We start from the raw sequence: 13357 nt of genomic DNA on the forward strand, positions 1-13357 counted from the left end.
TTCTTTCTGAGAATATTACTTTCTTTAGCCTCCCGTTATTGCTTAAATTGATCCACAAAGGCATTTGGGTTTCAACAGAAATACTTACTCCTTAGTCTATGCATTTACAAAGTTATATTAATTGCTCTTGTTTTAAGGCAGAGTCCTACAATACAAAGTCCCAGAGTTATACTTAACTCTGCACCATTTTGGACACTGGGTGCCCCACAAGTTTCACTAAGAACTGCTAGTAACTGTAATGGTTATTGTGATGAAGTGAAAAACTATTAGATATATAAAGAGTCATCTTGCTACCTGTGTTGAATAAATTCAATGCAATGTTAATGATGCATACAAAGAAATGCAATCTGGTTGAAGTTTTTATCCTGGCCCTACTCAGTGGGAGATTATGGCCCCTCCAGAACACCCCACAGGGGAAAGGTGAATCCTTAAACAGAAAATGTTCTGGACCTCTGTGGCAGATCTTGGTGAGCTTTGCAATGAATCCCACTGCATTGCATCTACAGATAGTCCTTGCCTTAGGACCACAATAGGGAATTTTTAAGTGAATTGCACCCACTTTTACAACCTTTTTTGCTGAGTCCTTAAGCAAATCATGTGGTCATTGAACAACCACGTTGCTTGTTGGAAACCTCTTGGGAAGGTTGATCATGTGATCCCAGGATGTAGCAATCATCGTAAATACATGCTGGTTCCCAAGAGCCCAAATTTTGATCATGTGACAGGGAGAACACTGCGATGATCATAAATATGAGGACCAGTCGTAAGCCACTTTTTTCAGCACCTTTGTAACTTTGAACAGTTGTTAAACAAATGGGGTAGGCAACAATGGCCCTTTTATAACCTGTGGACTTCAATTCCCAGAACTCTGGAGCCAACCATGCTGTTTCAGGATTTCTGGGAGCTGAAGTCCATGGGTTGTAAAGGGGCCATAGTTGCCTACCCCTGGTTTACTCTGTCAGCATTGAACAGCCCCAGTGTATGTAACCTTATTCTCTTCTTCAACTCCTTTCATACATTTAACAAATATACACAAAATAGGTCACTTTTTGACAGATCTGGGGATTTGACTTCAAAGCTAAGCATTAGCTTTCATTTGGGTTTACTTTGTTTTTCAAACCCTGTGGTTGTCTTAGTGATAAAGAGATGAAATGGACAAGCACAATTCATGCAAGAAAAAAATCCAGAAACACAAACATAACAAGGACACATTCTGGAGACTGGTGAGCCAAACTCCAGAATAGGTGCAGAACTGAGTTGCGCTGACCACCAGTTTTGCAAAATAGTTTCTATTTTCTCCAGTTGAGATGGAGTACTTTGTGACTGGTATGTCCATTTCAGAAAAAAATGTAGATTGAGGAGCAACAGAACAAGTTGCCCCATATCTTTGTTAATGTTCAAGTATCGTCACATTTTCTTTTCATTCATTGGATCTTTGACATGCCTCTTCACTGGTTGCTGAGCAACCCAGAACAGCATTGTGTACTGTATGCATGTGAAGAAATAGCTACTGTTGTGCCTTGTGGGACGTCTAAAGCTGAAAATGAAGAGTTTGGCAAGAAAAGGGGAAAGTGAAAAAATTCAGCAGATATTTTGATCTTGTAACCATAAATGATTTGAAAAGAGTAGGTATTCCGAGATCTTATATAGAAATAGGGTAAATAAATTTATACATGTTCACACATAGAAAAGAAAAACACACAGCTAGCTTTTTTAAAAGGAGAAGTTTCCAAAGGTGCCATTCAAAAGGTAAATGGACTTTCTTGATTCACCCATTCTTCAGTTCTGAAATAAAGAAGCTTCTTAAATGAGAAGTGAAACATTTTTAAGGAAAATATCAGGCAGGTCTAGCTGCTTTTCAAATTGCACCTTTGGGATAACCATGACTGATGACTGAGAATCTCAATAGAGAAGGAGAAGGAGAAAGAGAGGGGGGTGGAATGGGTTTATTTTTACTTTCAGTTTGTTTGTAGAGAGTTTGATTTGTAGGCTTCCACTTTCCAGTCAGCTCCTGTGCAAGATTTAAGTGAGATTTAAATGGCATGGTGGCTTTCTGTAAGCCCTCTAAAACCAATGCGCTGAGAGGGTGTGCTGAGTGGAAATGGCCTTTTGCTATCTTGTTTGAAAGTTGACTTGTGTTACATTAGTTTTATCCAGAAGTGGAGAAATCTTATTCTAAGAAGCCACACTGGCAACGGGCTAACGTACATACTTCTGTAAAGATGGACAAAATTGCCTATTTTGTTTGATATAAAATTAGTATTTTTTTTCTAACCACCAAATTTTCTATCCTGATTTGGCATCTGTTTGCAGTATACATTCTTATGCATTTTTTTTGCTCTTAATATGTGCATTTCTTTGCAAGCAATTTCCCCTAATATAGGTATTTTCATATGCCGTCTTCTATGTTATTTTTAGATACTTTTATTGGTCAAAGAACTACACTGCAAAAGATAAAAGATAACTGTGTTGGCATTCTAATTTGTCTATTATCAATTGTGGGAGCACAAATTAATTCAAATTGTACCAAAGTCTGGAACTGACCAATTTCTTCTCTAATTCTAGTCATTAATACACATTGCTCTCTACTTTGCCTGATTTCTGAAGGGTTTTCATGTTTTCATTTTGAAAACATTCAAGTCACTAACATTAGAATTTTGCTGTTTAAAATTACAATCAAGGTAATTGTATGACTTCAAATGAAAATTTATGTTTATCCTTTTTATGGTGCTAGGAGAGATAAGGATGAGTATTCAAAATACTAGGGATCATTTTCAGTATATAAATGCAATTTTATCTGGAACACATCTACAGCTATAACTTAGTTATTTCTAGGAGATTATCTCTTATCTGTGCAATATTGCAAAGCTCATGATAATCTCTGAGCCTTTCTATTTTATCATAATATTCCCAAAAACCTTACAATGTTATTTTGAACTCATAAGGAATTACAGTAATGTGGGGAAAATTGCCCTAAGTATATTATTCTCCATAAACAGATTTGCCTCCAATTTTTGAATTCATTCTTCCTTTTCCTGGCTTCTGCCACTTATAGAATTTGGTCCAGTTCTGTTCAGTGTTTAGGGAGTTATCCTGCAGATCGACCAACAGATAAACAAACATTTACAGTTCAGGATTATTTTAGGTAAGTTGATTGACAAACATTTTAAGAAGATAGTAGAGATATTTACTACTGTATCTCTTCTAAGGAGTGCCAGTTTGGTCTAGTGGTTAAGGCACCAGGGTAGAGAGCAGACTATGAGTTCAGGTCCCGTCTTAGTCATGAAAGCCAGCTGAGTAACCTTGGGCCAGTCACTCTCTCTCAGCTCAACCCACCTCACAGAGTTGTAGTAGAGAAAAGGAGGAGGAGAAAGCAGTATTAAGTATGTCCACCACCTTGAATTATTTGTAAAAATTATATAGTTGTGATACAAACAAATAAATAAATAAACTGTTGAAAATGGATGAGGAAAATAAAATTTTCTTCCAGATACAGCAGTGATCCCGACAAAGATATCTATTCTATTTCGAGAAAAGTAAACGTTCATCTGAGGAAAAGCTTTATGACAATTCTACTGTTGTCAGTATTTAGAACATGTACATGGAAACTGTCCTCAGAGTTTCCAGTAAATTCATGGAGATAGCAGGAAGGGATGGCCACTGAAAGGTCCTCCCTCACAGTGAATCCTGCAAAAGACATCTGGAAAGTGCTGAGGTCTCAGAGGGATGGAGAGGGCAAGGAGGAAAAAAAATTATTAAGCAAGTTTCTAGTTGTACGAGAACTGCACTGAGGACCCCAACGTTAGAGGATGTCATAAAAATGTTCCCACAAGAGTAATTCTCAGACTAAAGGAACCTATCTGGATTAAGAGAACTTGTTCATTTGGCTGTTTCACAAGGCAGTGTATCGTTACCACAGCAACCGTTCCATCATAGAACTCAGCAGCTTCTTGTAGATCAAAAGCAAAAGCTCATTGGGCTCCTTAGGGGTTCCATAGCAAGGGATTAATAGCACTAGAGATGCAACATGTTCTACCAAATGAAGTTTTACGGTTATCGCTGTAACACTCCTGGGAGAGATAAGGGCGGGTATATTCAGCTGCTAGCGCTGTCTTTCTTCATAAATACCATTTTGCCTGTATGTAGATATGGTTACGACAGTAGTTCCTCAGAAATGTACCTCCATCTTTACGGTATTACAAAGTTCAGCAAAAGCTCCTTGACATTTTACTGCAGTATTTCCAAAAATATCACAATATTATTTTGAGTTCATCAGGAACAACAGTAATGTGGGGAGATGTAGCCCAAGACAAAAATGAAGGGTGTTTGGGTTTTTTAGCTCATGTGACCTCATTCAGTACAGGTAGTCTTCAACTTAAGAACATATTTGAGCCCAAAGCTTCGGTTGTAAAGTGAGACATTAGTTAAATGATTTTTGTCTGATTTTACAACCTTTCTTGCTGCAATTGTTAAGTGAATCACTGCCGTTGATAAATTAGTAACCCGGTTGTTAAATGAATCTGGCTTTCCCATTGACTTTGCTTGTCAGAAGGTCGCAAAAGTTGATCACATGACTTGGGACACAACACTCGTCATAAATATGAACTAGTTGCCAAGCATCTGAATTTTGATCACATGATCCTGGGGATGCCACAAAAGTCATAACTGTGAAAAACAGTCATAAGTCACTTTTTTACGTAAGTGCTGTTGTAACTTTGAATGGTCACTAAATGAGATAAGTCAAGGATTATCTATATAGGTTTGAGATAGTTGCCTTGATGATGGACAGACAGATGAAATGGACATCATTCTGCCCAATATTCCAAAATTGGGTTGGATCAGAAATGTGGATATTAGAGTCACTGAGTTCAGAGTTGAGAATCCCAAGAACAGAATAGAATATTTTATTGACAAAGTGCGATTAGACACACAAGGAATTTGTCTCCAGTGAAGAAGCTTCCAATGGTATCAGTAACTATGATATAGTTACACCAAAGCACCTTATCTTTTTAAGCTAACTCCTTCCAATTTCATGATTTTTCCTGAAGACTAACAAGATACAGAAGTTAAGTGTCTGGAAATAAATACCTTTCTTTCAACTTTTGGTTCTTTCTTTGTAGACTCTGAAAGATGCCAGTGACAATGCCCGCAAAGACTTCCATCGAGAAGCAGAACTACTGACTAATCTACAGCATGAACATATTGTCAAGTTTTATGGAGTGTGTGTGGAGGGAGATCCTCTCATCATGGTCTTTGAATACATGAAACATGGAGATCTCAACAAATTCCTTAGGTAAATTAAGAAATGTTTGTGGTACGTTTTTATTTATTTTATTTATTTATTATTTTTCCACATTCTACGTTCAGATCTGAATTCCCTTGAACTCCCCTGACGTTTCACTATTAATTTAGAGATTTGGAGAGTCAAAAACCTGCATGCGGTGTTTCTGTTAATATCTATATTTTTTCCTCCAAGCATTTTATATGCAGGGCTAGGAACCTTTGGCCCTCTAGATGCTGCTGAACTATAGTGCCCAGAAGCCACAACTAACAAGGGCAGCAGGTATACTCAGAGTTGCAGTTCACCAGTATTTGATGGGATATATCTCTGATATAAGAAAAAAAAGTGTGGAAAAAATGAAGGAACCACAATGAATTCAGCTTTGTTTTTTGCAATTAAAATCAAAACAGTACATCATTTTACTAAGGTTTTACTATGACTACAATTGAGCCCAAAATTTCTGTTGCTAAGTGAGAAATTTTTTAAGCGGGTTTTGCCCTATTTTGACTTTTCTCACCACATTTGTTAAGTGACTCACTACAATTCTTAAATTAGTAACACAGTTGTTAAGCAAATCTGGTTTCCCCATTGACTTTGCTTGTCAGAAGGTTGCAAAAAGGGATCACATGACCCCAGGACACTGTAACCATCATAAATGTGAGTTGTCAAGCATCTGAATGTGAATCTAAATTATGTGACCACTTATTTAATTTAATTTAATTTATTAATATTTCTATACCGCCCTTCTCCCGAAGGACTCAGGGCGGTGTACAGGGCAAGAATAAAACACAAAGCTACAAAAATTAAAAAGTAATTAAATACATGCCCATAAAAAGCAATAAATACATTAATAAAACCCCAATAAAATGATAGTAAAAAACCCCACCAATCCCCCCTCAGGCCAGGCCGGCTTGTTCGAACAGGTATGTTTTCAGATCGCGGCGAAAGGAGCGAAGATCGGGCGCCGTCCGGAGCTCAACCGGTAACTGGTTCCATAGCTCCGGGGCGCCCACAGAGAAAGACCTCCCCCTGGGGGCCACCAATCTACATTCTCTGACCGGTGGCACCCTGAGGAGGCCCTCTCTGTGGGAACGCACAGGGCGAAGGGAAGTTGGCGCCGGCAGCAGGTGTTCCCTGAGGTACTCCGGACCCCTGCCATGTAGGGGTTTAACACCATGACTAGTACCTTGAATCTCACCCGGAAGACAACTGGTCATACAAAGGCCATTAGTGTGAAAAATAGTCATATGCCACTTTTTTCAGTGCCATTGTAATTTTGAATGGTCACTAAATGAACTGTTGTAAGTTGAGGACTACCTGTATGATAGAACTAGCAATATCTGGTTGGCCTTACTTGGGCGCAGAAGTTAAGGAGTGTTGGTGACTGACAATGAGAAGGTATAACTCCAAGGAATATTGGGGATATAGGGCAACTAGATACTGAAAAATATATGTTGAAGAAGACAAATGGCAAACAATGCTCATATTGCTGCTAAATAAGTTTCAAGATTGGGTGCAGCATGAAGTTCACCTGAAAGGAGAGCTTCCTTGTTTTCTTACTAACACTTAGTAAAAAGGTAAAGATAAAGGTTCCCCCACACATGCGTGCTAGTCGTTTCCGACTCTAGGGGCCGGTGCTCATCTCCGTTTCAAAGCCAAAGAGCCAGCGCTTGTCCGAGGACGTCTCCGTGGTCATGTGGCCGGCATGACTAGACGCCAGAGGCTCACGGAACGCTGTTACCTTCCCACCGTAGTGGTCCCTATTTTTCTACTTGCATTTTTACGTGCTTTCGAACTGCTAGGTTGGCAGAAGCTGGGACAAGTAACAGGCACTCACTCTGTTACGTGGCACTCGGGATTCGACCCACCAAACTGCCGACCTTCTGATCGACAAGCTCAGCGCCCTAACCCACTGAGCCCTAACCCACTGAGTAGTCTTTGTTAATTCTCCATCCCAGGCATATGAAACAATCTGTGAGATATGAGGGGCATAGTCTCAAAACTCAAATCTGATAGTTGTTCATATGGGAAAATGCATTTCTTTTTCAGAATCCCACTTTCCTGTAAATGCACAACACATTTCAAAGTTTGGCCTTAAAGAAAAATCCCTGAAGCTGTTCATCTTGAATTTGGCAGCTCTGATCCACTCAGAAGGGGCAACTATGCTCTCACATTTCATCTAATTTTGTCCAAGTTCCTTTCTGAAACTTGGTAGACTTCTTCCTCTTGTAATATTCCTTTGTACATACGCATTTAATAGACCTCTGTGGAAAAAAAAGGTAAACAATTATAGTCATGTGTCAATTCTCCGTGAAAGTCAGTGAGTGTGCAAAGATTCACATTTCCAACTCTTTAATTTGCATTTGGCCCTGTAATCAATCCGGATAGCTTTCCAAAGGGTCTAAGATGAAATTGGTCTATTTTCCAAATTGCTGAGTTGTGGTCCAAATGGAATAATTTGATTGGTACACATTCCTGCGTAAGAATAGTCTTGCTGGATCAGGCCAAAAACCCATCCTTTAGTCCAGCATTTTGTTTTTCATAGTGGCCTTCCAGATGTCCCTATGCCATGTGGTAATGAATTCCACAGGCTAATTATGCTTTCTATGGAGAAATGCTTTCTATTGTCTGTTTTAAATCATCCAATAAGCTTTATTGCATGGCCTTGGTCTTAATGTTTAAGAGCCAAAGGAAAAAAAACCCTCTCATCTACTTTCTCCAGCTTGTGCATGCATGATTTTATATGCCTTAGTCATGTTCTCACTCAATTGTCTTTTTTATCAAGCTCTGTCCCATAAATGGGGATTACAAAGCTGGCATGTTATTTTATTTTTAGTCCCTTTCCTAATGTTCTTTTGCTTCATTTTTCACAGTTGCCACACCACTTATTTTACTGTTATTCTATGACCCCAAGATCTTTGTCATAGTTACTTACAATGCTCAGACCACATCAAATTCTATATAATGAAGGCTTGTATGCCCCAAGTTTAATAAATATAAATATAATATGTGTTACCTCATAGCTACTTAAATTGGAATACATTTGTCACTTGGTTGATCATTGATCCAATTTAAAGACATAATTCCATTGTTCTTTAGTGTTATTTTTGTTATTTATCAGCCCAAATATTTTATTATCATCCCCATACTTGGGCAGTTTGCTGTTTAGCACCATTTCTGAATAAGCTGAATAGATTCCCAATAAAGGTTTTTGAGACCCTCTACTTTGTACTTCCCTCCACTGAGATAATTACTGCTTTATTTCCAATCTCTCCTTTCTGTTCTTTCTAACCTGTTACCAATTTATAAAAAGACCTGGCCTCTTATCCCATGGATGCTAACTTTGCTCAAGAGCCTTTGATGAGTAACTTTAAAAAAAAACTAAGAAAAAATCTAACTGTTGCCTCAGTTGCTTTGAATGCCTTTCCTGCTTCTAATATATATGTAAAGGAGTTTTTACTATTCTCTTTTTGTTTTTTCCATATACATGTTCTGCCCCCCCATTATCTAGCAAAGCTTATTCTCCTTCTTGTGCTCCTAATTACGATGGGAGAGGGCACAATGGCTCAGCGGTTAAAGGTGCTGAACTTGTCTGCTAGAGAGATGACAACCTGGGTTCAAGACCTGAATGCATGATGGGTGGCCACCCATTACTTGTCCCAGCTCTTGCCAACCTAGCAGTTTGAAACTATGCAAATGCAAGTAGATAAATAGGTACCATTTTTGTGGGAAGGTAACAGTGTTCTGTGCACCTCAGAGTGTAATCGTGTTGGTCACAAGAACATGGAAGTGTCTTCAGACAATGCTGGCTCCCTTGGCTAACAAATGAAGACGAGAACCGTACCTTACAGATTGACATGACTGGGCAGGGAAACCTTTGCCTTAAATTATGACAGACTTTTCATTCATTATCTCTTACAGTTACCTGGACACTATTCCAAAGCCATGCTGGCCTCATGGGCTTGGTGGTCTTTTTTACATTGTTAATGTACCTAGTTGAGCTTCAGTTATTAAGGCTTTAAATATTTTCTCTTTGGCCCTCTGTTTTTCATCCATCCCTTCATTCTGATAAATATCCCCTTCTGTACTCAAATGTGTTGGACCCCACAGGCAGTTCCTCAACTGAGTGCATACTAAATATAATAATATTATAGTCAGTGTCCTCTATAGATTCTGCAGTAGTTACCATTCATCACAAGATCATAGTCATACTTTAGGATTAAGTCTAGGGTTGCCTCCCTTCGGCTGGTTCTATGCCCAGTTATGCTAAGGCTAATCACTTAATCACTGGTTTCTTTGTCACAGCTTAAGCTCTGTCTATGTCAGAGTAATAGAAGTCTTCAATTATTTTAAAAACATCTATTTTTCTATATAAATATTGCATATTTCTAATCTACATTTGTGGCCAGGTATTACTTCCCATTGTGATTCTCAGGGGGAAACTGGTCTTCTATGTTGTCTATATCTTATGTTCTCTGAACTGTTTTATCTTGCTTGCTACTAACAGCATTCTGAAAAGCATTATGATAAAAATTAGCCATATACCTGTGATTAAAAATGAATGGTAGTTAGGTTATCAAAATAATATATATATACACATATATATGTATCATTACCTGAAAACAGTATTATAACTCAGGCTTCATGACTGACATATTTAAATCTGTCAATAAAGCATTTTCTACTAGCCATATCTATAGTTCTCTTCTACAAAGCTTTTATTTTCTATGGCAACATAATCTGAAAAATACTGTTTATTGTTTATTTATTTATGATATAAATGTATCATAATTTGGTAAAGAATAGACCATGTACCACTTTTATAGTGCACATACCAACACATTGTACTTCATTTCATAAACAAAAATCTTTCAAACCAAGTATGCTGAATTTTGCTTCTGGGAAAATCCAGACTCACATTAAAAATGGCTTTACCTACTTACGCACATTAAAAGTCTTAAAAACTAGTACATTTATTATAGAATTAGAAGTCTGAATCAAAGCTATTGCATCAAATGCCAAAATGCATTCTTTATTAAAATGAATACCTTTTGTTTATTAATGCATGTACAACATTCCCCTGAGAAAAGATAAAATATTTCAAATGAGAAACAAACAAAACTGTCTAGTCTTGTTCTGAAAGAAGAATGCATCCATAAAGAAATGGCAAAGTGAAATGATAGATATATCATCATCATTGTATATATAAAGTCCATGTTCAAGACTAGGTGTTCCTAATTAGGTGAAGTAGTTTTGTTTTAATAACCCAAAGAATTGCTGCTGAGCATTGGTATAGCTGTATTAGTAGTCATAGTATGATTTATTTTTATTGGGCTAATATGTTCCACAAACAGTGTGATTTGCAAGCGATTGTTGTCCCCAATTCGGATCTGAAGCCGATGAAGAACACCAGACACAAGGTGCAGGTTTTGTTTCTTGAAGAAAAGGGGTCCTGGCCAAAAATGTCAAGGAACCCTGAATAATAGAATTAAGAAAGCTTTATACAATTTCACTAAAGCGGAAGGTGGGATAAGCAGAAGGTGAGATATATAAGGAATGTTATCTAATAAACATTTTAGTAAAGATCTAACAATTGTTCTATTGGTTTCTAGCTGTCCATATTCCTAAGCCTTATCTAATGAATGCTTCAGTAGTTATCTAATAGAGAGGTCTCCAACCTTTCTTGGTTGGTGGACCAGAGGGAAAAGGGAGAGGGAAGCATTTTGTGCACATGCGCGCACACACACAAACAGGGCCGCAACACGTGTGACGCTAACTGGGCGGTGCTAGCACCCACGTGACACTTGCTAGCACTACCCCATTTTCACCATGCAGTGTCCCATTTTTGCCACATGGGTGCTAGCACCACCCTGTTTGCGCTATGCAGCGACCCGTTTTCACCATACAGCACCCCATTTTTGCTGTGCAGTGCCCCATTTTTGCCGTGCAGTTCTCCATTTGCCTAGCCACGGTGGCACTAGTGCAAGTGGGGGTGAGTGCACACACACACACATGCACACCCTGGGCAGCCTGTTCCACGGCCCAGTGGCCAGCAGGCCACAGCTCAGTAGTGGGCCACAGCCCACAGGTTGGAGACCCTTGATACACATTCTGTTTGCTCCAGTCTGTCCCTATTGCTAACTTCTAGCTGTGGTATGCAGGATGTCTAACTTTTGTTACTGTTATCAGTCCTTTAACCACCCAGAGTTGATACAAGTTTTCAACCTGTGTATTCTCTGTCAATAAGCATTCTTTATTCTTGCCAGACAGGCTCCACAATTACAGCCTTTTTGGTTTTCTTTCAAATGTATGCCATAGCCGTGCTTTGTTTTACCCCCAGACAACCCATTGAAATATTTTAGGATTTAGGTGTTGTGTTGTGTGAACTCAGCTGGGTTATTCACCAGCTTATCTGAAGGAATCTGTCTATTTCAGTATATTCAGTATATTTCATTCTCTTATTTCACCTAAAATGTTTCTTTGTGAAATATTTTTAACATAGAATTTTCTTCTATAAAATGTTTTAGATTAATATGTTTGGAATAAAGCCTTGAATCAAGAATTATGATACTTGGGGTTAACTCAGGAGGGGTATTTTTCAGTATTTATCAGTTTAATTTCCACAGGCTGGGTAACTAAGATGGTGACAGAGCAGGAGCTTCCCTGCTGAGCATCTAATGATATTTGAATTATTCTATCCATTTTTATGACTTTTAAAAATTTAGTTTCCACTAAAGCAGGGTTGGGAAACTATGGCAATCTTTCTTTCTTTCTTTCTTTCTTTCTTTCTTTCTTTCTTTCTTTCTTTCTTTCTTTCTTTCTTTCTTTCTTTCTTTCTTTCTTTCTTTCTTTCCTATGGCAATTTTTCAATTACTGGACTTACACTCTCATGGCTGGCTCAGGAATTCTGGGAGTTAAAGTTTCCATATTTGCCCACCCCTGCACTAAAGTGTGTACAGTTGCCCAATTTTTGTTAGACTGTTAGTATGCAGACACAAAAAAAGCTTCATGTATTGCAGATGGTTAGATTGAAACATGGCCAAGTACTTTTCACTCACCTATTTGTTTTCCTCTCCCCCCACCCCCCTCAATAAGCCAGTAAGCCTGATTTTCTTTGTTATTATATTGCTTTGTCTTGATACTTTTCTTTCCATCTTTTTATCTATTTTTTATAGGTACAAATGGTAAGTGAAGAATGGCATTGCACCATACCACAAACTGTTTTTCCTAAGAAAACTCTTAATGAGAAATACCACTACCCACAAGCAAGCAGAGCCTTTTTGCTTTATTTTAAATAAATAAATAAATAAATCATAAATAAATAAGTAAGTAAGTAAGCAAGTAAGTAAGCAAGCAAGCAAGCTCCCTGGATGGCAAGCTCTGGGATATACATATATCTATTATTTGCTTGCTTATTCTGTGCGCCTTTGGCGTCTAGTCATGCCGGCCACATGACCACGGAGACGTCCTTGGACAAGCGCTGGCTCTTGGGCTTTGAAACGGAGATGAGCACCGGCCCCTAGAGTTGGAAATGACTGGCACGCATGTGCAGGGAAACCTTTACCTTTACCTTAAAGATACTCATTAGCTTTAGAAGGTTTGGAAAACCTATTGATAGAGATTTACTTCTATTGCATGTCTGGGAAATTAGTGGAAAGAGACAGCCTCCCACAATGGAATGTATGCATTAAACATTAGTCATAACTGCATTGCTTTAATAGCAACTCAAGCACCCATATATTAGGGTAGTGGCTTCCCTTCTAACTGTTGCATTTTGAGTTGAAGCAATGTGACGGTAATATATCTTCCTTTTAAAAAGGTATGGTTTTTTTTCATCTGTAACATCCAGAATGGTTCAGTGAAAAAGAGACTCTCTTAAGCGAAATTGAAATTTAGCATTCTTCTCTCATTTGACACTACTTATGATAGGAGAGAAAATCTGCATGTAATCATGCTTTGGAAGCACATTTATTTCTTACCCTGCAGCGCCCCCCAAGGCCATGGAGGAAAAAAATGATCTCACAATTTGTAGGCAGACACACACAGGCACAACTCAAACAGATACAGACAGACAGA

At 38.3% G+C, this 13357-nt stretch overlaps 1 protein-coding gene across 1 annotated transcript in view; it reads left to right on the forward strand.

Annotated features, from left to right (window-relative positions):
• The window catches only part of NTRK2 (neurotrophic receptor tyrosine kinase 2), a gene marked incomplete at its 3' end in the record, with an annotated part of 190785 nt that overhangs the window by 147542 nt on the left and 29886 nt on the right, over positions 1-13357 (forward strand). The window contains exon 15 of the mRNA XM_083355860.1: positions 5121-5293. Coding sequence (XP_083211986.1) covers positions 5121-5293 — 173 coding nt within the window. The remainder of the gene's footprint in view (positions 1-5120; positions 5294-13357) is intronic.

Source organism: Vipera ursinii, assembly GCF_947247035.1.
Source record: "Vipera ursinii genome assembly, chromosome: 2".
Lineage (NCBI taxonomy): Eukaryota > Metazoa > Chordata > Lepidosauria > Squamata > Viperidae > Vipera > Vipera ursinii.